At 40.7% G+C, this 23,958-nt stretch overlaps 1 protein-coding gene and 1 long non-coding RNA gene across 6 annotated transcripts in view; one reads left to right on the top strand and one right to left on the bottom strand.

Annotated features, from left to right (window-relative positions):
* LOC117980027 (uncharacterized) overlaps positions 1-23,958 on the top strand; it is a 72,191-nt gene that overhangs the window by 25,013 nt on the left and 23,220 nt on the right. The window lies entirely within an intron of this gene.
* CYP2U1 (cytochrome P450 family 2 subfamily U member 1) lies at positions 1,434-23,958 on the bottom strand. Of its 5 annotated transcripts, none has more exons than XM_063603857.1 (5): positions 22,740-23,958; positions 9,707-9,952; positions 7,384-7,545; positions 5,382-5,549; positions 1,434-4,655 (listed from the first exon to the last, which is right to left on the bottom strand). In XM_063603857.1, exons 1-5 carry the CDS (start codon positions 23,437-23,439, stop codon positions 4,477-4,479), a joined length of 1,455 nt encoding a protein of 484 aa, XP_063459927.1. In that variant the 5' UTR covers positions 23,440-23,958; the 3' UTR covers positions 1,434-4,476. The 5 variants fall into 5 exon arrangements, with proteins under 5 accessions (XP_063459927.1, XP_008953609.2, XP_063459928.1 ...); XM_008955361.4 differs by having other exon boundaries at positions 9,317-9,952; positions 22,740-23,951; XM_063603858.1 differs by having other exon boundaries at positions 22,794-23,951.

Below are 23,958 nucleotides of genomic sequence, written 5' to 3'. Positions count from 1 at the left end.
TTTTAATTTGAAGAATTTCCTTAAGTATTTCTTATAAGACAGGTCTAGTGGTAACAAACAGATTCCCTCAGTTTCATTTGTCTTGGGATGACTTTATCCTTTATTTTTAAAGGCTATTTTTGCCCAATGCAATATTCTTGTTTGGCAGTTTTTTTCTTTTAGAATTTTGAATACATCATCCTACTCTATCCTTGGCTGCAGGGATTTTGCTGAGCAATCCACTGAGAGTCTTATGGATAATTAGCCTTTTCCCTTAACAAAAACTGATTATTTGACCCTCATACAAAGGGAAGAACTGATAAGAATATGAAATATCTTAGCCAGGCATGGTGGCACACACCTGTAGTCCTAGGTACTTAGGAGGCTGAGGTTGGAGGATCACTTCAGCCTGCAGTGAGCCATGATCATGCCACTGCACCCTAGCCTGGGCAACAGAGTGAGACCCTGTCTCAAAAAAAATAAATAAAATAAAAGTATATCATTTCAGTGATGATAATACCAAATTATTTACTAATGAACAAATACCCTACTTAAATGAATTTGGTTTCTAAAAACAGTGCAGCAAAACCGAAGTAGATTTGAGGGTGCCACATTATTTGGTGTTCCCCTTGTTTCACTACTGTTATTTCACCAGAACTCATACTCTGGTGGCACAGCCACAGTCACTGAGGCAGCAGACAGAAAACAATGACAGGTTTGCCTGTATCATCACCTCTGTAGCCTAAAGGGTCAAATAATCACCTTCCATCAAACTCACTTAATTCTTCATTTGCCCAACATATTTACTGATGCCTGCTCTGCATAAGGCATCCACTCTTGGTAAGTTATCAGATATAGTCAGTCCCTGACATCCTCATGGAGTGGAGATGAGAGAGAGGATAGAAACAGAAGGTTTAAATAAACAAGGTAGTTGCAGTTAGTGATGAGGGCTCTGGAGGAAATTGGGTGATGAGATTAGGGAGTTCTCAGGAAAGGCCACTTTGGATGTCATGGTGGGTGACCTCTCTGAGGAGATGCTGTCTGAGCTGTGACTTCAGGAAGAAGAGTAGGCTGTGGAAAAAGCTGGCAGGGGGTCCCTCCACAGGCAAAATATGGTTCAAGTATGAAAAAGCTCTTTTTCCTGAGCTGGGAAGTGTAAGACCAGCACTCAATACTTGGCCACAGCAGGCTCATGTGGGCCCATCTCCTCTCAACTCAACTCATGCTGGGCTTCTACAGGGAATATAAGACACCTGGGTGGTGATGCAGTCCTCTAAGGAACTTCACTCCATGGGGAAAGTTTTAAAGAATTACCCTTGTTTCTAAGAACCATGCTTACATTCTATTGTGGACATCTGTCTTTGGAGGCCTATTTTCTTTTTACATTAACTTGACATCTGGTAAAACAAAATTTTGCGTAGCAATTAAATCAAAACAAAAAACAGACATGACACTTTCTCAGTTAAAATAGTTTAATAAAAGCAACAAAACTGTGCTAAAGATGAGAATCAAAAATGAGATATTAGGTAGACTTATAAAACAAAGTATAGTTATTTTTTGATTTCAAATAAACCATGTGCAAAATTGTAAAATGCCAATATGTCTGAGAAAAGCATTAACAGTCCTTTTAGCAATTTATATATAAAGATGTTTTTAAAGTGCCACAGCTTAAGGCATTATATTTTAAAGTTTAATAAACATCTAATTTCAACATCTCTCCAAGAACAGACTTCTTCTCAATAAGCTATAAACTATTTGGTTAGGAATATTGAAAATGCATGTATAATTTAAGGAGTAATATACTTGTTAATGCTGAGTTATTAGTGCAATTCAAAAGCATATGAATTCCATATCAAGAACAAACTCTCCCGCCCAAGGTACAGTGTAATCCACACTGTATCATCTCATCTAAAAATCTATACAGCAGCTACCCCATCCACTCAGTTCCTCTGCAGTTAGGCTATTAGCTTTTCTTTTTCAAAAAGCAAAAATTCCTAAGACACCTAAAGATTAGCCTGTATTTCATTTATACTGAAAGTGCTTAGTAATATTTCTAAAAAGGAAAAGAGCAGTATGGTAGATAAAGAATGTAGAGTCAAAAATCAATCATTTTAAAATTTTTCTTCTTCCTATGATTATGTTTTGATTAAGCAGATATTATTTTCATTTTTTGAGCTTGCAAAAGTCTGCCTAGGAATGTGCTAAATCAAAGGAAAAATCTAGCCTCATGTTCACAATTGCCCTGGAATGCCATTCCCAGACTGAGATCTAACTACACAGAGTATGGCTAACGGCAGAAGTCAGAGGTTAGGGAGATCTGGTGTCTCCATTTATCTGGAAAACAGAACAAAGAAGGGTGATCAGTTATAGAAGGCCAGTCAAACAGAAGTGTTTTAAGTTCAGAATTTCATCTTTCGTTTAATTTTCAAAGTAACAGCCACTCTGGATCTTTTCTTGCCCTCTTCTCTATCAGTATGAACAGCAGTAGCTTCTTCTCTCCTTTAGGAAAGTCAGTGTGAGGTCCCTGGATATGGCCTAGTCTCCAGGTGGTGGGAGTTTACATTCTGTTACATATAAACAGCTAAGGCATCGTTCTAAGTTTGTTTAAAATGGTTGTTTTAAATGGTAAACACAAAAGTCCAGTGATTTTTTTAAAAACTGGCTTTAATGGACATTAACAAATAATATACACTGATTTATCACCTTTAAGCAACAAAAACGTGACTTGTAATTATTCAAATAAGGTAGGATTTTTCTCTTAAGTACACTTCTTAAAAGTCATTCACAAGACGACTGGGCATCCACTAAGACCAAGGCACTGTGAGGGAGGCAAACAGCACAACATCCTCACCTCAAGGAGCTCAGCCTGGGATGAAGACAGACACACACAACTCCAGCATGAGGCCAAGGGTTAGCCTGTTATGGGATCAGGTGGTGGCAGAATCAAGAAGTGGTTCTGAAAGTGTTCTTTAGTCACAGAGACCAGTAGGTTTGAAACCCAGTGATGTTACTTTTTAACTTTGTGCCTTACCTACTATAAGCCTCAGCTTCATCCACTACAGTATGCCACCCTCTTAATAGAATTTATGTAAGAATTACAGAAACATACAAGTAAAGGATTAAGTGTAGAGCCAGCATGAGGAAAGGTTCAGGAATGTGGTTGCTCATATGACTGCTATGCTTACTTCTGTACATGGAGCACTGTGGGAGAATAAAAGAAAGGGGTGGTCATTCCTTAGAGCATGTTCTCACTGGGGGAAATCCTGGCATCTTGAGCAGGACAATTCTTCACTGTATAGGACTACCTTGACATTTAGCATCCTGGTCCCATGGCAGCAGAAGGCCAGTAGCACCCCCATCATTATGATAACCAAGAATCATGCCCACACATTTCCAAACTCCCTCTGAAGGGGTTACCACCCCTGCTGAAAACTGCTCTTCCAGAGGGACCATCTACATTTAGAAACAATTTAGTTCTCTTAATAAAAAGAGAGTGAATTCTTTGAGAGTATATTCAAGGATCAGATACATTGGGCCTGGTGGCAGGGATGCTAGGACAGGAATGTTCAGTATAGTTTGAAAGCAGAATCCTTTCCTGATGAGTCCCAGTATCAAAATCCCCATGCTCACCATTCAGGCCTTAAGTAAAAAGGTAGAGCTGCATCTTTGCAAATAACTCAGTAGAAAGGAATTCTGCCAAGAAGCTACTAAAGAAGTAGCAAGGCTCACTGTTCCTGTAGTTGTAGTAGAAGTTAGACATATAAATTTAGATAATAATCCTACAAGGGATTTTTTAAAATTATAATTTCTTTTTTCCTCAATATACACGACAGAGTCCACTTCATCCCACATCTACAAAAAGTAAAAACTAAAATCATAAACAAAAAGATAGTGACAGAACAAGCCCAAAGAAGCTGGCATAGAATCTGTGCTGAGAAAAGTTCTCCCCCAGTATAACCTAAATCCACACCCATCTCTGACAAAGCATTCCAGGCTGAACACCACTTTCATGTTGTCATAGGTCTTTAAAAGCCAGCTGATAGATCTTCTTCTCCTGAAGTTCTTCTCCAGAACTTAACAGCATTTTAGAGATATCAGAAAAGATGTAAGGCATTTGACCATCATTAGTGCTGAGAGGTAGAGAGAAGCCAAGTTTTATTACTCTCATTTTACATATGGGATGTCTGAGGCACTAAGAAATGAGAAGATTGGCCCATCGGTGGAAGCCACTGCAAGTAAAATCCAGATATCCCGTTTCATAGGTACTTTGGTTTCTATCCCCCAAATCACAGACCTGCATTACTAAAATGGCTGAAGTATCCTGCTGAGGAATCCTCCAAGATGAAACCTCCCAGTGTGCTCTACCCTCCTTCCGACCTCTGAGCCCAATTTGGATCCACTGAGTTGCTGGATTCACTGTCCTTTGCAGTAGGAAGAATCTGCTTAGAAGGATATGTATTTATATATCTTTTTACCATCTCTTCTTGGAGATGCTCTTCATCTCCTTGAAATAGTTATATTAAATGGATGTGGGGCTAAAGTTAGACCAAATCTTCCAGTCAGGAGGGGCTTCTTAGAATCCTCAGGTAAAGCAAATGCGAAACTCTGCATTAGGCTCACAAACATTAGGAATAATTCCATCTTTGCCAGTTGTTCTCCCATACACACCCGCTTCCCTAAAAATGAGATCAGAAAAAAATGAAGGATTATAATACCATCCCTTCTCCTATTTCAAAAAGTACAAATTTATATGAAATATCTAAATTGAGTATTCTAAATGCAGATGGAGTTTTTAAGTCAAATTGCCATATATACCACATAGCCTCCCACAGCATATGCTGATCAGAATTTTTACATATCAAATCCACATTTTAACTCTTACTCGTAAAAACCTATCCTCATTCTAGACAGGAACTAGAGACAGATCCAGTGTGGCAGCTATCCTGTCTCTTCCGTGCCTACTTACCTCTTTCCTCCACTTTTGCCTGGAAGATTAAGGCAAAAAATTCAGATAAGAATCCCTAGAGCCTCCCTTTTTCCACAGAAAGAATCCTCTGTTCCTAATCTAGGAACCTAAAAGAGGAACTGTTGAGATTAGAGAACCCATCCTCTCACCCACCAGACCAGATCAGAAATTGCTCTTAAGTAGCTCCCTGGGACCCCCCAAAATTACCTGATCAGCTCTGAAAGTAAAATTTCTAGTCACATTTAGAGATTTAAAACCAACTGCTTTATTAAAATCTGAAATGAACATAGGGGAGATGCCTTGTCTAAATTATTGATCCCTTCTCTTATATTAGCTTGCCAAGAAAGAAACATTTTTAAAACAACATGAAATAATAAAATATTATTTTAGTTCTACTTCTTTTAAAAATTATGCAGTTTAAAAAAGTGTAACTGACCTATCCCAAAAGGAATAAAGGTTTCTTTTTTAATTAGTTGTCCTTGGTCATCCAGAAATCGATTAGGGTAGAAATCCTCCGGTTTCTCCCAAATGGCTGGGTCTCTATGTACTGACCACAGGTTGGGTAAGATCAATGTGCCTTTAGGAATGGTATACCCTTGGAGCACTAAAACAAAAGAAAACATATGGGTGTTATTCAGTATGCTTTTACTAGTAGTTCTCCCTGAACATCATTATCTGAAAAAAAAAATGTAGTTATATACCTATCACTTTAATTGGCTGAGACCAAACTGTGAGGTACTTGAGGGCAGGGATAAGATCTTACCAACTGGCATCCCTCTCCCCGCACCATTCCAGGACCCACCTGAGACAGGGAGCAGGCAGTGCTCCAATGAATGCTGAATTAATAAATAAAACCATAAAAACATTACAATGAAGAGAAAACACTAAAACAGAAACAATAGGGGATTTCAAGTAAACGTTCCCTAAAAATTAAAATTCCCAATATGTATAAAACTTAGTTTACAGGGTCATTTATGTCCATATAACAATGTAATGAGGAGGTAAACTAAGATAAAGAAATATACAGGGTAGCCAACCCTGGCTCTTACCAGCTGACAAGTCAATATGCGCTTTAAACAATGCCCAAAAGATACTATAAACAGTCTATCTAACTTGTACCAAAAAAAACCCATTAAGTGATCCAAGGTCGTGTATAAGCAACGGCATGCTATAACTGTCTTAAAACTAGATCAAGCCCATTATACTATGGGCTGACTCCAGAGGTAAATTCCTTGTTAATAGGGATGTTTAAAGAGAGTCTGGACATGACCAAATAGACAGAGTTCACTGTAGGTGAGAGGCTGAAACAGGTGACTTTAGAAAAAGATGGGCTCTTCTAACTATGATTCTTCTTCTTCTTCTTCTTCTTATTATTATTATTGAGACAGGCTGTCTCACTCTGTCACCCAGGCTGAAGTGCAGAAGTGCAGTGGCGCAATCTTGGCTCACCGCAACCTCTGCCTCCCGGGTTCAAGTGATTCTTCTCCTGCCTCAGCCTCCTGAGTAGCTGGGACTACAGAAGTGTGCCACCATGCCTGGCTAATTTTTGTATTTTTAGTAGAGATGGGTTTTCACCATGTTGGCTAGGCTGGTCTCGAACTCCTGGCCTCAAGTGATCCACCCTCCTGGGCCTCCCAAAGTGCTGGGATTACAGGTGTGAGCCACTGCACCCAGCCCTTTTTTTTTTTTTTTTTTTTTTTTTTTTTTTTTTTTTGAGACAGAGGCTTGCTCCGTCACCCAGGCTAGAGTGCAGTGGTGCAATCTCAGCTCACTGCAACCTCCCAGGTCCAAGCGATTCTCCTGCCTCAGCCTCCTGAGTAGCTGGGACTACAGTTGTGCACCACCATGCCTGGCTAATTTCTGTATTTTTAGTAGGGATGGGGTTTCACCATCTTGTCCAGGCTGGTCTCGAACTCATGACCTCAAGTGATCCACCTGCCTCGTCCTCCCAAAATTCTGGGATTACAGGTGTGGGCCACCACACCCGGCCTTCTAACTATTTCATATTTATGCTTCAGCTGCAGAATTTTAAAAGTTGAAGTAAGATAATTTTCAGGCAAAATCCTTAATCCACATTTAGATGAGCTCTTCTGACCTCCATGAAAAGGAGGGAGAGGTGCCTTTGTCAATTCTGGAGCTTTTTCTGCCAACATAGCCAATTTAAATTTTGACATTGTTTGTTTTGCCAGTATAATTGTGTATGCTCTGAAGGCTACAGAACTACTAGTAAAACTAAGCAGTAGTAGAATTCTAGTACAACCAGTGATGCACAGCGGAGGGCTGAACATTCCCTAGACATTTTATTACATATGACACAATGCTAAATCTTCAGAAGGATCAAGCTAGACAACAGTCACCACACCTCTCACCTCAACTACCCTGGATTAGAGGGCCCTGCTTCCGTCAAGGGCATTCAAAGAGGAAGACCCTGGACTTGCCTGTGTTCTCTGAGGTCATATGAGGAATGGCAAGCGGCACCACCACAGTTAGCCTCTGCACTTCCATGATGGTGGCTTCTGTGTAGGGCATCTGGGCCTTGTCTGTGAGGGAAGGAGCTCGGTTGGCGCCAATGACTCTTTCAATTTCTTCATGAACCTTTTCTATGTAAAAAGGGAAGAATAAACCAGAAGATAAGCATGGGACAGAGTCGAACGTGCCCTCCTCTGCATACTTTCCATCACCACTAATACATAACTGGTCAGTTGGCAGTTCAGGCCTGACTCTGCCTCAGTGAAGTTGAAGCATTGGTCAGACATTTCAGGTAGAGACAGCTAGCCCCAGGGTGCCTGTGCCACTCTGTGACTTAGAAGTGGGATAGTGTAACAGATAGAGGGGCCAAAGAGAAAACACTCTGGATTCAGGAGCATCCTAAGTCATACTCTCATTATGAACATGGGATTGACTCTCTAAGTAGACTGTGACAACATGTGATAGCCTAAGGTGGCCCCCAATATTCCCCATTCTTGTGGTTTATATCCTTGTGCAGTCCCCTCCTACTCTGTACCAAGTTGGTCTGTGTGACCAAGAGAGTAAGGGTGAAGTGAGGGCATGTCACTTCTGAGATCAGAGTGGCTCCTCATCTTTGCCACTCTCTCTCTCTCTCAGGTTGCTCACTTTTGGGGAAGGAAGCCACCAAGTGAAGTGACCTTATGGAAGGGTCACAGTGGTAAGGAACTTGGCCAATAGTCATATGGATAGCCACCCTGGACCTGGATTCTTTGGTCTCATTCAAGTCTGCAGCCCCAGCCAACATCTTAACTCTAACTTCAAGAGAAACCCTAAACTGGAAGTCATTCCTGGAATCCTGACCCTCAGAAACTGGGAGATAATGCCTGGTGGCGGTTTTTATAAAGCTAGCAAATTTGGGGGTAGTTTGCTACCCAGCAATAATTAACTAATACAGGTAGGTATAATCACATCTATAGTAGGCAGAATACGGGCCCATACAAGATGTACACACCCTAATCCCCTGGAGTCTGTAAACATAATACCTTACATGGCAAAAGGGACTAAACTGATGTAATTAACTTAAGGACACAGAGATGGGAAGATTATCCTTGGTCACCTGGGTGTGCCCAATCTAAGAACATGGGTTTTTAAGTCAGATAACCTTTCCCTGTTGAGTTCAGAGTCAGAGGAAGATGTGACTATGAACAAATGGTTACAGAGATGCAACACTGCTGCCTTCAAAGACAGAAGAAGGAAACCATGAGCTGTGGAAGCCAGAAACAGCATGGAAATTGATTCTTCTTTAGACCCTCCAGAAAGGAATGCAGCCCTGTCAACATCCTGATTTTCAGTCCAATGAGACATATATCAGACTTAGAATGTATAGAACTCTAAGAAACTTGTGTTGTTTTAAGCCACTCGGTTTGTGGTAATTTGTTATAACAGCAACAGAAACTAATAATACACCATCCTCCCTGTATTCTTCTACTCTGAACTGCCACGGACTTTCAGTATCTATTGGGACTAGGTGGTAGAACTAGCTGTGTGACCTTGTGAAAGTCACACAACTTCTCTGAGCCTCTGTTCTCCAATTTCAAAAAAACAAGACGTGTTCAGATCAGCATTATGATTCCCTTCAGCTCTAGAATGTTCTTCTCTAAAGGTCTTTCATGATCATAGATTTCACATAGAATCAGACGCGTAGAGATTTAAGCAGGGGTAAGCAAGTTATGACCTCAGTCCCACTGTCTAGAAACTTGGGTTTCACTGTTAACATCTTACCAACTCCCTATGAGTTGCAAGTATTTGTTTGCCAGCCTGAAGACACTGCTCAGTGTTAGAAGCCACCAGATCACTGAGGTTGCTAATCCTCATTTAAATTACCTGGTTTTGCCATGAACAAAGGAAACACCTATTAATTACCTTGTACATCAGGGTTCAGCGACATATACAGCAGGCACCAGAGCAAAGAGTTAGTTGTGGTATCAGTCCCAGCAATAAAGAGATCCCCAATGATATAAAATAAGTACTCTTCATCAAAACTGCTGTTACTATTATTTTTCCTCTCCTCTTCCATGTGGAGAAGGTACATGTCTATGAAGTCCTGAGGGTTCTCTCTATCCAGAGACTCTTGATGGTCTTTGATGATTTTTTTAAGGAAACTGGTTATATCCTTTTCAATTTGTCTTAATTCCTTAAATGGTCCAAAGGGAAGGTAATAAAGCCAAGGGCATATGTTGACCAGGAGGACTTGACTGTTCAGACAGATTTCTAGGCCTCGTGACATAAAACCAAGCATTTTCTTGAACTCACTATTAGTGTAATCAAAGCGCTGGCCAAAGCACAAGGAGCAAATGATGTTAGAGACGGCATTGCTGATGATGGAGAAAGGGCAGAAGGGGTCTTCTCTGTGCTTTTGCATTTCTGCTTTCACATATTTGAACTCCTCAATAATCTTGGGCTCCAAGCTAAGTTTTCCCAACCCAAAATGACGAAGAGTTGAATGAGAGAACTTCCTTTGTTGTCTCCAGACGGGACCATAATGTGCAAACACAACCCCTGCAAAGGGACACCAAGAAAGGAAGATGAGAAACAGTATTCCTGATAACACTGAACAGACCTACCGTGGAGTGCATTCTGTAGTTTTCAAGTCACTTATGGAAAATTCCTCATATATATATATATATATATATATATATATATATGTATATATAAAGACCACTAGTCAAGAAGAATGATTGGCAAAATTTAGTTATCAAGATAGTATGTGTTTCTAATAATAACAAAGATCATATCTAAGGAGAATTTGCTCTAAAGCTTATTATAGTTAGTAACTCCTGGTGAAATGAAAAGCAATGAGTTTCATTTTCAAAGTTATTGTGCATTTCAAAGTATTATATTTCATAAGAGTGAATCCAGGCTTAGAAAATTTCTCAGGTGGCCAGGTACAGTGGCTCATGCCTATAATCCCAGAGCTTTGGGAAGCTGAGGTGGGAGGACTGATTGAAGCCAGGAGTTCCAGACCAGCTTGGGCAACAGAACAAGACCCCATCTCTATTAAAAAAAAAAAATTAGCCGGGTGTGGTGGCATGCATCTGTAAGCCCCAGGTACTCAAGAGGCTAAGGTCGGAGAATCACTTGAGCCCAGGAGTTGGATGCTGCAGTCCACTATGATCATGCCACTGCACTCCAGCCTGGGTGACAGAGCAAGACCCTGCCTCTAAAAAAAGAAGAAAAAGACAGAAAAATAATTCACGCTATATATCCCCATGTTCTAAACACCTATATTCTAAACATTCTGAACTGAAGGATAATTATAGCAACAGATTGACATGAGGGCACAGACCATATCTCATTGTGCTCACCATTAAAATCCAGCTTCTGGCATAGTGCTTGGTACATAGGAGAGGTTGTTAAATATTAGCTGACTAAATGAATAGCCCAACTAGATTAGAACTACCGGACATCAAAATTTGGAATCTGATAACTGGCAGGTAATCTAAAATGTCTGTTGTCGGCAGCAGCCCTGATTTTAAAACATATGAACTTGTTAAGGTCATCCACAACTACATCCTATTTGATTTTCACTTATACATCCCACCATCAAACCCCACAAAATTGCTCCCAGATGTTGTATCAAATTGTTCTCAAATATTCCTTGTTTACTGTCACCTATTTCATCCTATTTTCCATGGTGTACTCTATCATTTTGGCTAGCTTCATTCCTTCCCACATTACTTCTGAATTCTTACTATTTGCCAGGCATGGGGTGCAGTAGATACAGCTGCAAATGAAATAAAGACCCTGCTCCGTGGTTAAATTTTCTCATATTCTTTAATGTCCCTTGAAAATGTCTTTCAATGTAAACATCCATGCAGTCAAACATATCAGACAATTTATCAGTTCCACTTTCCTCATTGGAATCTTCCAAATGTCTGCTCAAATCTGCAGTGGTTGCTCTGCAGGCCTTTGGTTCAGGTGCTATGACTTCCATTAGTTATCATTTGGGAATTTTCTTCTGTGTCAGAACCCATTTCCTGAATTATATTTCTTCCTCTTTGTTTTACTCCCCCATTTTGCTGAAGCACATCCTCTAGTAGCTTCTGAGAAAGGACGCATGGGAGGCGAATTTCTAAAGATTATGTGTGATATTTATTTTACCATTGGACTTCCTCAGAATTTTAAAGACATTGCTAAGACTGGACTGACTGATAAGTCATAAGATATGTACATATTCAGTATGACTAGACATTGCAGATTACTCTCTGAATTGGAGAGTACTCTGAAAGCTTGTTCACAGAAGTGTTTAAATGTTCTCATTTGTTCAGAATAGTTGCCATCACTTGATACTTGTCAATGTTTTAGTTTTGTCAATCAGAAGGCTGAAACGTATCTCATCAATTTTTATTTGCATTTCTCTGATTGTTACCAGTGGGTCAGAGCAGCTTTTTATATGGTTATTGGCCAGATTTCCTATTCTGTAATTTGCATTTATCTACTGTGCAATTTTCTTTTTCTTATATATTTGAAATGCATAGCAGATCTTTTATCATCTGATTTTTTAAGTTTCTAAATAGTATTATTTGATAAGCAGAAGTTTTAAATATAGTTGGATTTATCAATCCTTTGATTTGTGCTGCATAATTTTAGAAATCTCCTCCTACCATGGGTTCATAAACACATTCTCTATTTTCTTGTAAAAATTTTAAATTTTGTTTTCACATTTAAGTTTCTATAATCTACCTGGAATTTATATTTGTGTTAGGTATTGCTACCTATTGTGAGGTAGGAATCCAAACATTTTTTCCCTATGTAGACAACCTATTGTTCAAGCATGATTTGTCAAAGGGTCCCCACTCTACCTCACCCTTCACCACCAATCTGTAATGCTGTCTCTGATACACATTTCCTATATAGGGGTGGGCCAGTTTACAGGCTTTCTAGTTGGTTATATTGGTCTATGTGTTTATCACTGTGCTCAAAGCACATTGTCTTAATTACTGTTACTTTATAATAAGATATAAATAGTCTTTATAGTAATTTTTATATCTAATAGGGAAGTCCCCTTTTCCCTACAAAACCTCGTTCTTTTTAAAAACTGTTTCAAAAACTTCAAAATCAGTTTCTCAAACTTATTTAGGATTTTGGTTGGAACTGCATTTAATTTCTTTTTCCTTTATTTTATTTTTTTTAAACACAGAGGTCTGGGGGATCCATGGAGCATAGGAGGCATTTGCTGAGGTGCAGACAGTGGGTGGAGGAGCCTAATAGGTGGTGACTGGCAGCTAAGTTGTCTCCTGGGAGGGCTTGGGTTCACCCCCAGGCCCCATCCCCAGTCTGAGACTGTTTGTCTCTGGATGTGGCCACCAAGACCCCAGGAGAGGCAGAATTTCTGCTGGCAGAACTTGGCTTGGACGCTCACTTTGTAGCGTCTATGTCTCCATTCTCACGCAGATACACTTCATTTCTAGGTTAATTTGAAAACTGCCTTCTTTATGATTATTAAACTTGTAATCTAAGAATGAATCTAAACTTGCTTGTTTTTAAATTTCTTTAAAAAATTGCTGGATTTTGTTTTGTAATGTAAGTTTTTTAAAAATAGTATATTCACGAATGACAATGGCTTATAAGTTTCCTTTCTCATGCTGTATTTGTCTTGAATATACTGGCCTCCTAGAACAAGCCAGGGTGTAGTCTTTGTCTCTGAAAGAATTTGTCTAAAATTGGAACATGTTCCTCTTTTCCTTTAGGTTTATTCTCTTTTTATTATAATACATAATGTTTGCCATCTGACTCATTAATTTTCAGACCTCTATCTTAATAAATAATTTAAAGCTCTACATTTGCCTCTGTCTGGGTACTACTCTAGCTGCAGTTCACAAGTCTTGCTTCCATGTATTTTCATTATGTGGTTTTAAGTAAAAAAAAAAGTTTCTATTTTGAGTCTTCTTTGCTACCTTACCTGGTTTATCTTATGCTGATATTTGACATTTGACATTTGCTTGCTTTTTTACCCTAGTATGTGGCCAATGAAATTTCTAAATAAAGTTGAGAAGAATGTTTGTCCAAGTAATTTTGAGGAATATGTCCTCTCTATATGTCCAATAGAGAAAGCTTGATAACGGTCAAAGCCAAATTTTCTGTATCCTTAACAAATTTTTAACTGCTTGATCTCTCAACCAGATACTTATATTAAGCTATTTTGCTATAATGGTGGATTTATCAGTTTCTCTTTACAGTTCTGTAAGTTTTTGCTAAAGGTAGATAAATATCAATGTAGCTATACAGATTTATATTTATATATATATGCTGTTAAATACAGATATATATTAGATGACATTGTTAGGTACATTCAAGCTTAGAATTCTATCTTCCTGTTTTTTAAATTTTTAAAAAGTGGATCCATTTATCATGAATGCCCTCCTTTTTCTTAACAATAAAGTATCACTTAGAGTACCTTTTGTCAAAAAAGAACCACTTTTCTTTTTAAAGTATTTTCTTAGTATTGTAAAACCTTTTCATTTTGAACTTTTCTGTACCCTTATGTTGGGGGAATGTCTCTTTTTTGGGGAAGATAGATTATGTCTCTTAAAACAACATATAATTGGATATTAAAAAAATCCATTCTGGCAAGCTGTCCTTTAGCCAGTAAGCTTAGTCCTCTTACATTTATTCTAATTACTAATATCTAGCATACTATTCTGAGATTTATTTATCTGCTTTATTCATTCTCTTCCCCCTTCCTTCTCATCTTCCTTTAGGTTGAGACAAACAGGGTGAATGTTCACTCTTACATTTTTAACAGGCTTACTTAAAGTCTAGGTGAGTGGTTGGCAAACTACAGCCCAAAGGCCAAATCCAGCCTGCCGCCTTTGTACAGCCAGAGAGCCAAGACTAGCTTTTACATTTATAAATGGTTGAAAAAAAACAAAATATTATTTTGTGATACGTGAAAAGCATATGAAATTTAAATCTTTCCTTTAGTGTAAAATCAAGGGGCAAAAAGATCTATTTATAGATCTATTTACAGATCATGAAATTCGAATTTCATGATCTATAAATAAAGTTTAACTGGAACACAGCGGTTCATGATGTAAAAAAACTAATTTGTTTACATACGTTCTATGGCTGTTTTTGCATTAAAATAGCAAAATCTGCCGGGCATGGTGGCTCATGCCTGTAATCCTAGCAGGTTGGGAGGCCAAGGTGGGAGGATTGCTTGAACCCAGGAGTTTCAGACCACCTTGGCAACACAGTGAGACCCTCCCTGTCTTTAAAAAAATAAAAAAAAAAATTTAATTAGCTGGGTGTGGTGGCTCAAGCCTGTAGTTCCAGCTACTCGGGAGGCTGAGGTGAAAGGATCACTTGAGCCTGGGAGGTCAAGGCTGCAGTAAGCTGATATCATGCCAATGGACTCTAGCCTGGGTGACACAGTGAGACTCTGTCTAAAAAAAAAAAAGGAAAAAAAAGAAGAAATGGCAGCGTCAAGTATATAGTTGCCACTTAGAGTAGGGGTAGGAAAACATTTTCTATGCTAAGGTCCAGGCCAAGATAGACAAACGTCCTTGTTTTCTTTTGTCGGTGGCCAGGGTTGTTGAGTGTTCTCTGTCAAACTTTCACCCAGTTGAAGCACTTCAAGAGTTCTGTCTTTGTCTAGAAGCAACTTTTCATTTTGCCAGGCCATATCTCTTCCCCACCCCCCATCCCCCAGCCAAGGCTCTCCAGAGCATCTACCTACTATTTTCTGCAGGGATGGGGGCAGTGATAAGGACCTGATCTTATTTTATGTGCATTTCAAACTATCCTTGTTCTCAGTCTACTGGCTCATTTCTGTCTCCTATGATCACTGGTACCTCCAATTTCTAACCCGTTTTGAGATTCTGCATGGTAAACTAGGGGAGTAGTTCTCATTCTGTCCTCTCATACTCCACTGGCATTCCCCTCTGTAGATGCTTAAGTGTAGTCATCCTCCACTCTATTAAGTCATTTGCCAATCATATAGCCACTTTGTCTTCAGATGTTGTGGTGCAGAAATGTAGATGTGTCATTTCATTTCAATGTGGATAGAGTGTGTTCTTCTGTTCAACATTCCTCTGGTATGGTATGTGATTGTTGAGACAAAGAAGGAATGGAAATGTCTTAACCACTCCTGAAACCAGAACTCTCCTTTTGTGTAATAAAGGCCCATAAACTATTTCCTAGGCTACAAAAGTTTAATCATTCCTCCTGTCTTTAACCATGACCAAGTCTTCTGCTGCAGAGTATTCAGAGGCCAAGTGTTGGTGGGCCTCCTCTTCTCTTGGATAGATATGGTCTTCCACACCAGCTTCAGGATTTGATACCAATCCCACCTACCCTCTCTATTTTTATTTATTTTTTTGAGACGGAGCCGCACTCTGTCACGCAGGCTGGAGTGCAGTGGCGCGATCTCGGCTCACTGCAACCTCCGCCTCCTGGGTTCAAGCGATTGTCCTGCCTCAGCCTCGAGTAGCTGGGACTACAGGCGCATGCCACCACACCCGGCTAATTTTTGTATTTTTAGTAGAGATGGGGCTTCACCATGTTGGCCAGGCTGGTCTTGAACTCCTGACCTCAGGTGATCCACCTGCCTCGGCCTCCCAAAGTGCTGGGTTAACAGGCATGAGCCACCGTGCCTGGCCCTCTCCTTATTTAATATATCATATATAGCATCTCTGCTTTGTCCTATTTATCAAAAAACATTATTTTTCCTTTGTTAGGTCCTCGATCTTATCATCTAACCATTTTTAAACTACAAATTTGTATTTTAGAAATATTTGGTCTAACAAAATGGCTCCGAAGCAAAAATCAGGACTCTTTTGCTTCAGAATAACAAAAATATACCCTCAAGCTAGTTCATCAAACAGGCCAGTTAGGCTATGGAATGAACAAACAGGAAGGAAAGGGTATTGCCACCTCAGGGAATACTGTCACAGAACTCTTTCTCCCTGTACCTATTTTTCCCTCCTCTCTCTCTGACTTCATTCTTTCCAACTGCAAACCAGCTTTTCAATGAAAAATGAGCTATCCTGAGATGCCTATTTTCCCAGTTTCACCACCAAAAGGAAAAGCCCTCTATTTTCTAGATTCAACCTGAGAAATTCTGGGGAAGGATTCAAATGCTTCAGTAAGGTGTCCTGCGGTGATACCAACTTGAGATAACTTAAATTTATTTTATGGCTTGAGGTTTCTAACTATGCCATGCTATTCTTATCCCAAAACTATGTGAGGATTGATGTATAGTTGTGAATTGTTGAGTTCTGTGCCTGGCCTACAGATTAACCAGTTACAAAAAGGTTAGAAATTCTGATCAGTCCACTTTTGGTCAGTATGTCCCTCAACTTACTTATCACTGTGGCCAAGAAGGTGAGTTTATGTAAAGATATGGCATCTCCCGTTCAACCACAGTTAAGGGTAAAAGGGACTGAGGTCAGAAAAAAAGAATTCCTCAGAAGAAGCAGGTATTCTTGTCCAAGGAACAGGTGCTAGACAGTGGAAACATAAAAATCCAACTCAAACCAAATAAAGTATAGACTAAATTGACATTGATACATTCTCACAAACAGATATTATACAGCTCCTAAGAACTTTACAGGAGAATATTTAATAATATGAAAATATGCTCATAATACTTTGATAAAAAGCAATTTTTAAAATTATGAAAATTATTCCATTTTAAGGAGGCAAATATATTTCTAAAAATACATGTACATGGGCCAGGCACGGTGGCTCACGTCTGTAATCCCAGCAATTTGGGAGGCTGAGGTGGGCGGATCATGAGGTTAGGAGATCGAGACCATCCTGGCTAACACAGTGAAACCCCCTCTCTAATAAAAATACAAAAAATTAGCCAGGTGTGGTGCAGGCGCCTATAATCCCAGCTACTCAGGAGTCTGAGGCAGGAGAATGGCGTGAACCTGGGAGGCGGAGCTTGCAGTGAGCTGAGATTTTGCAACTGCACTCCAGCCTGGGCTACAGAGCAAGACTCCATCTCAAAAAAAAAAAAAAAAAATACATGTACATGTAGAAAAAAGACTGGAAGGTGATACATGAAAATGTCAATACGATCTCAGTCTTTACCTACTGAACAGAGGATGTTGTACACTGATTACATTTACCCTTTCCTTCCATAGGATCATAGAAGTGTTCCTATTAGGGAGAATTCAGGCAGTCTCAATGTGAGTGCATAACTATTTCAAAATCATTTCAAATACCTATTTTATTACATACTCAGTTAACTTGTTTCCCTATTCATTTTCAAATTCCCCAGATGAACTTTCATTTTCTGTTTATCTTCATTTCCTAATTTCATTTTGCATCTTGTTCCCCTTTGAGGTATATGTCAGACTGATCTATCCCATACTTCTAAAATTCTTCAAAATTTCTTTTGGCCTTCTATTTTTATGGCTTTACAACTTGCCTTGACTCTTGCTCCAAGTCTCCAGTGATATTATCCGAGCCATATCAGGTTTTAAGAGTCAAATCAGTGTTTCTTTTTCTACTTTCATGACTAGTGCCCTACAAGCACTTGTGGTAGCATAGTTTGTAAGAGCAAAAAAATGCAAAATTTACCTAATTTTTATCAACAGTGAAATAGAGAATATGATACCATTTTATTCATTCTATTTAGTGGAATACTGCATAATACGGTTATTTTAAATAACAAAAGCTAGTTAGAGAAAGATACTTTAAGTATCCAACATATGCAAGTTTTAGAAGAACATACCAAATAAAGCTATGTGTTATTTATAAATCTGAAGCAAATCTGAGCTGCAGATAATCAAGTTTATACTGTTCTTTAAGCTTTATATTTGAATATTTTAAAATAAAAATGTGATGTATACAAACCTTTTAGAAGAAACAGATCACATGTCTTACCCTGTTTTGTGTTGCTATAACAGAATACCACAGGCTGGGTAATTTATAAAGAACAGAGATTTATTTCTTACAGTTCTGAAGGCTGGGAAGTCCAAGAGGATAGCACTGGCATCTGGCAAGGGCCTTCATGCTGCATCATCCCATGGTGGAAGGCAGAAGGGTAAGAGAGGATGAAAGAGAGAGAGAGAGAGAAAGGGGGCCAAACTCATCCTTCTTCTCAGAAACCCACTCCCACAATAACTAACCCACTCTGGTGATAACAGCACTAATCCATTGATGAAGGCAGAGCCCTCATGACCTAGTCATCTTTTAAGTTCCCATCTCTTGACACTGTTGCATTAGGGATTAAGTTTCTAATACATAAACATTTGGGGACACCTTCAAACCATATCAGCACACTTAAGAGTGAAACGCTCCTTTGGTAGCCTTAGCTCTGATTTTGTAATTTTCTTTTCTTTTTGTGCTTAGGAAAAGAATCAGTCAGAATGATGGACACAGCATCTTTATGGCCTATCTAGTTTACTGTAGTTTTTATGGGCTTAAGAAGAAGACCACCTTGTCTAATCATGAAATTTTGAAGAATTTAAACATAACAAATAAAATTCCTACATTCTGGAACTTTTCAGCAAATGTATTAAGTCAACTATTTCTAGCCTCTCTTTGCATTATGAAACATACCCTTCTCTGCTATTCTCACCAACTTCAGCAGCAAAGTTCTTTCAAAAAATAATAAATATTCAATAATGTTATTGGCCTCTAATTCCTAACATAATTTCTTTTCTCTTATGGCCTACACATCTTGTTTCTGGACAGTATCACATTTACTCCTTTGCTACTGGGCACAGTAGCCAAAGATGGTTTGAGCTGTCCTCAAGTCTTGCTGAGCTGAGCATCTTGACTGTAGTCACAGTGGCCTCTTTTCTTCAGGCTGATAATACTGTCCATTTCTTGATCTGGGAAGTCCACTCACAACTCATCTGCTCCTTCATCCTTTGATGATCATCTTGAAATAAATTCACATCCTCCCTTTTTATTCTTCACTCTTGAAAAAGTTCTATTAAAAAAATCCTCTGCTAGCCACACTTTCTTATTCAGATGATCTGTTCTTTATTCCAAGTTAACTCCACAAGCATTTACTTCATGCCATACGGTTCTTGCCTTGCATTATCTTGTCAACACCTTCTCTAGCCACTGAAATTTCTCTCATTAATTCTTTTACAGCACATTCACCCAACACATACCAGAGCAGCATTGCCTAAGAAAATCCTGTCTCTTGGGGGAATAAATACTTTAGTTGAGATACTACTGAAGCACCAAATTGCCTCCAGGCTCCCAGCCCTTTTCTAAATAGAGATTTAATAGTAAGCAGTCGTCCAACTAATGCTTAGAAATGACCTTGTTATAGATTCTCAACCAAACAATAGCCACCAAGAAGCACTCTGATAAACTGTTTTGTTAAGAATTGGAAACTATACTGTTGAGATCTCAAAGAAGAAAACCTAATTCCTACCTTAAGAAATCCAGAGGAAGAGACAGACACACAAAACAAATTACAATAAAATGTGATACATACATCAATAGATGCTTGTATGCACGAATTCATTCATCTTTTGGTTCTCTATTCTGTGCCAAGAAGTAGGGATACAGTGGTTAACAAAAGAACAAAATCTCTGCCCTAAAGAAACTCACATTCCATTGAGAGGTGGGAGTGGTCACAGGCTAAATACTTGCCAGTGTTTACTGAGAAAAATATGAATGAGATAAAATAAGAGGTGGTACTGGGCATTGACCAAAATAGCACTGAAAGGTAACAATTGGCCTGAGAGGCCTGAGGGATGACAAGCAATCAGTCAAGTAAGAAGTTATTCCAGGCCCAAAGAAGACAAACATTGTACCTTGAGGCAGGCCCAGGCATGGCAGAAATCAGCTTAGTGTGTCTAGAGTAGGAAGGTCAGGTTGAAATGTACAAGTGAAGGGAGAGCTGAAAAAGAGAAAGGCAGCAGCCAGATCCTTCAGGCCATAGTAGGTCAAGTAAGGAGTGCAGAGGCAATTGGTTTCAGCCAGAGAGCTACAAGATTTGATTCATGGTTTATGTAAGAGATACTTTTGGCTGCTCTGTGGATGAAAATCTGGAGCGGAAGCAAGCAGGTCGGTTAAGAGGCTTCTAAAGTATCAGCTTAGAAATGATGGTAGCTTTAGAAAAAAAAGAAAAATAAATAAATGATGGTAGCTTGGATGAGGATGCTGACAGTAGAGATGGAGAAAAGTAGATGGATGTAGCACACATATCTGCTGTAGGAGTCAGTAAGACTTATGGATTGATTAGAAGGGACTGGGAAGGTCTTAAAATGAAACAATGGTATCATAGAAGTTCATCTCCTTCTGCAGGGTAGGGAAGCATCTCAAGGTACACATTCTCAAAGAGGTAACATTTAAGCCCAATCTTAAAAGCAAGTGTGAAAAAAAAAAAAGAAGTGTTGGTGAGGACGTGGAGAAATTGGGACCCCTGTGGGAATGTAAACTGGTGCACTCACTGTAAAATGGTATGATGGTTCTTCAAAAAATTAAACCTAGAATTACCACATGATCAAGTAACTCCTAGGGACTCAGATATTTGCCCCCTTCTATTTATAGCAGCATTATTCACAATAGCCCAAAGTTGGAGGCACAAGTGTCTATCAATGGATGAATGGGTAAACAAAATGTGGTATATACAGTCGACCCTCCACATTTATGGGTTCCACATCTGTTGGTTCCACCAACCGCAGATCAAAAAAACACATCTCTACTGAACGTGTAGACTTTTTTTGTTGTCATTCCTTAAACAATACTGTATAACAACTATTTACAAAGCATTTACATTGTAGTAGGTATTATAAATAATCTAGAGATGATTTAAAGTATCCAAGAGGATATGCATAGGCTATATGCAAATACTACACCATTTTATATCAGGGACTTGAGCATCCTAGGGTTTTGTTATTCGCAGGAGGTCCTGGAAGGAATCCCCTACAGATAAGGAGGGATGATTGTACATATGATGGAATATTAGTCTTCAAAAGAAAATTTTCACATATGCCACAACATGGATGAACACTAAGACATTATCTAAGGATTTTAAATGAGTAGGGATAAAGATCATAATACTTTAAATGCCCCACTGAAACACAAATGTCACAGTTCACACCTCATCCACTACATGCCTTCGTAATACTGCTTCTACCTAAAATTCTCTTCTGAGCTCATGGCTGCCTGGAGAAAACCTACCTGCTTTTCTTTTTTAAAAATTGTGGTGAAATACATATAAAATTTACCATCTTAACCATTTTTAAGTGCACACCTTAATGGCATTAGGTACTGTCACACTGTTGTGCAACCATTGCTACCATCCATCCATAGAACTTTTTTCATCTTGCAAAACTGAGACTTTCTGTCCCTATGAATTTCACTACGCTAGGAGGCACCTCATATAAGTGGATCATACAATATTTGTCTTTTCCGTTTAAAATCCTGATGCAAAACTCTGGCTTTATCAGATTCTGAAAAGCCTAGATCTTTCTTTGCCATGTTATAGGTGCAGGAAATAGCATTCATTTAATAGATACTTGAGCTCCTACTATGTTTCAGACAGCAATGACTGTCCTCCTAGATGTTAGAACAGTGGTGAAGACTGACATCCAGGCCCAAGGTCATAAAGTTATGTAGCGTCAGTTTTGAAAAGTGTAGTGAAGGAAAAGTGCTTGGGCAAGGGACCTGGTTCTAACAAGGGAGCTTACCCTACTTGCAGAGGCTGTGAGAAAAGGCTTCCCCGAGGAAAAGGCATTTAACACCTGACTGATGCGTAGGAGTGACTCAGAAAAGAAGTCAGAGATCTAAGCCAGCCAGTAAGACAAAGGGGGACGGTAGAGACAGGTTAGATTGGACATTTTATTGCAGCAGATAACACGTTTTCCAACCCGCAAAAATGTCCAATTTAGACTCCCATACGCAGGAATCAGAGGCTATGAACCAAAGCCGGAGATTTGGTAATAGGCTTCTTCTGTGTTTTCTGGACTTTTTATCTTATTGGAAATTATCTTCTTAAATTCTTACATTCGAAACCCACAAGGTAAAAAGAATATCCTTCCCTCTTTCTAACATGGGGGCCAAAGTTTCTCTCCGAGGTCACAGCTGGTGGAAGGGAAGGCTACTTTTGGAAAGATGGAACCTGGCTTGCCACCTTGTCCTTCCGCCATCCCTATTACTCTCCCTCAATCTCCGGATGACTTTTCTACTTATGATCTTGGAGTATGAGCAAGTCACGCGTCCGTCACTACTTGATGGGATCTTAAAGGCATCAGAAAGGAGAAGCGCCGCCACCACCATCACCTGTTAGTTCAGGATGCAGGTGTGAGGCAGCCTGGGGGCGCGGGCGGCCGGAAGGGGCACAGGAACTGCAGCCCCCACGCACCTGGAGACTCATCCGCAGCATCTGCGTACCCACAGCCCACGACCTCCCGCTCACCCTTCTCCTTGGTCACGATGGAGATGAGCGGCACCCGCGGGCGGTCGCTGAAGACCTCGGCCTGCTGCACCAGCGCCTCGCGCACGCTGTGGAAGTCGCTGAGGACCACCACCAGGTAGTGGCCGATAAAGAAGCTGAAGATGCTGCCGTACACGCGGGCTAGGTGAGCCAGGAGCACCTGCGGGCCTATGACCGAGGGATCAATCCCTGCGGCCCTGGTCCTGCTGCTCAGCCAGCTCCGCCGCCGGAGGAAGGGAGGCAGCAGCACGTGACCGAAGTTGCCCACCAGAGGCCAGGGCGTGGGCCCGGGCGGGATGCCCCGCGCCCGGCGCCTCCGCAGCCAGCTCCAGCCCAGCAGCGCTACGAGGCCGCACAGCAGCAGCGCGCCCCCGCTGGGGTCCAGCCGCAGCAGCCCCAGAGGCGCACGCAGGAGGCGCGCGGGCCAGGGCGGGTCCTCGGCCGGCGGCTGCGACGGCCCCGGAGACGACATGGTCCGGGCGCCGGCGGCCTCGGGTTCCCCTTGCTGCCTGGAGGAGACGCGCACGCAGCTGCCTGCCCCGCGGCGCCAGTGTCCTGCTCTGCGCTGGAAGGTCGGGGGCGGGCAGGGGGTGTAGGAGCGCCCCCGGATTGGCTGCGCCGCGCGCATTCTCCCCGCCGCCGCCACTCAGCGACGCCTGGGCGGAACCTGGAGACGCGCCGGCTGCCTGGCGGAGGGGGTAGGCGGGCTAGCGGGCGGGGAACCTGAAGTTTGCCCCGAAGCCCGGTTACGACCCTTTGCAGGGTCGGGCTTGGCGGTGACTGTCCCTGAAACTGGGATGCTGGCAACACAACCTTGCGCTCTGATTGGCTGTTGGTTTCCCTTGTGTCATTCGTTTGTCATTATCACTCGTTTGTCAGTTGACAAACACAAACGCGTGGTTATGAAGTGCATAAACCGTGTTAGGATCTGTACTGAGTGCGGGAAACTGGTGAACAGGCCCGTGAGATGGCTCGGCCTTAGCACATGTGCCCTGAGCTGGGAGAATGGGGTCAACGCCCTATTCCTGCATGCTTCGGTGTAGTAGTGAAAAGACGGGGTTCCTTATCTAAACTGGGATTCGCAGCACCCTTTCCTCCACGCAGAGACAGCAGGATGCTGGGAAGCCGTGGAATGCAGAATCTGTGG

The sequence above is a fragment of the Pan paniscus genome, chromosome 3 (genome assembly GCF_029289425.2).
Source record: "Pan paniscus chromosome 3, NHGRI_mPanPan1-v2.0_pri, whole genome shotgun sequence".
Classification (NCBI taxonomy): Eukaryota; Metazoa; Chordata; class Mammalia; order Primates; family Hominidae; genus Pan; species Pan paniscus.
Note: the sequence above shows the minus strand (reverse complement) of the source record. Positions and strands in the feature narration are given on the sequence as shown.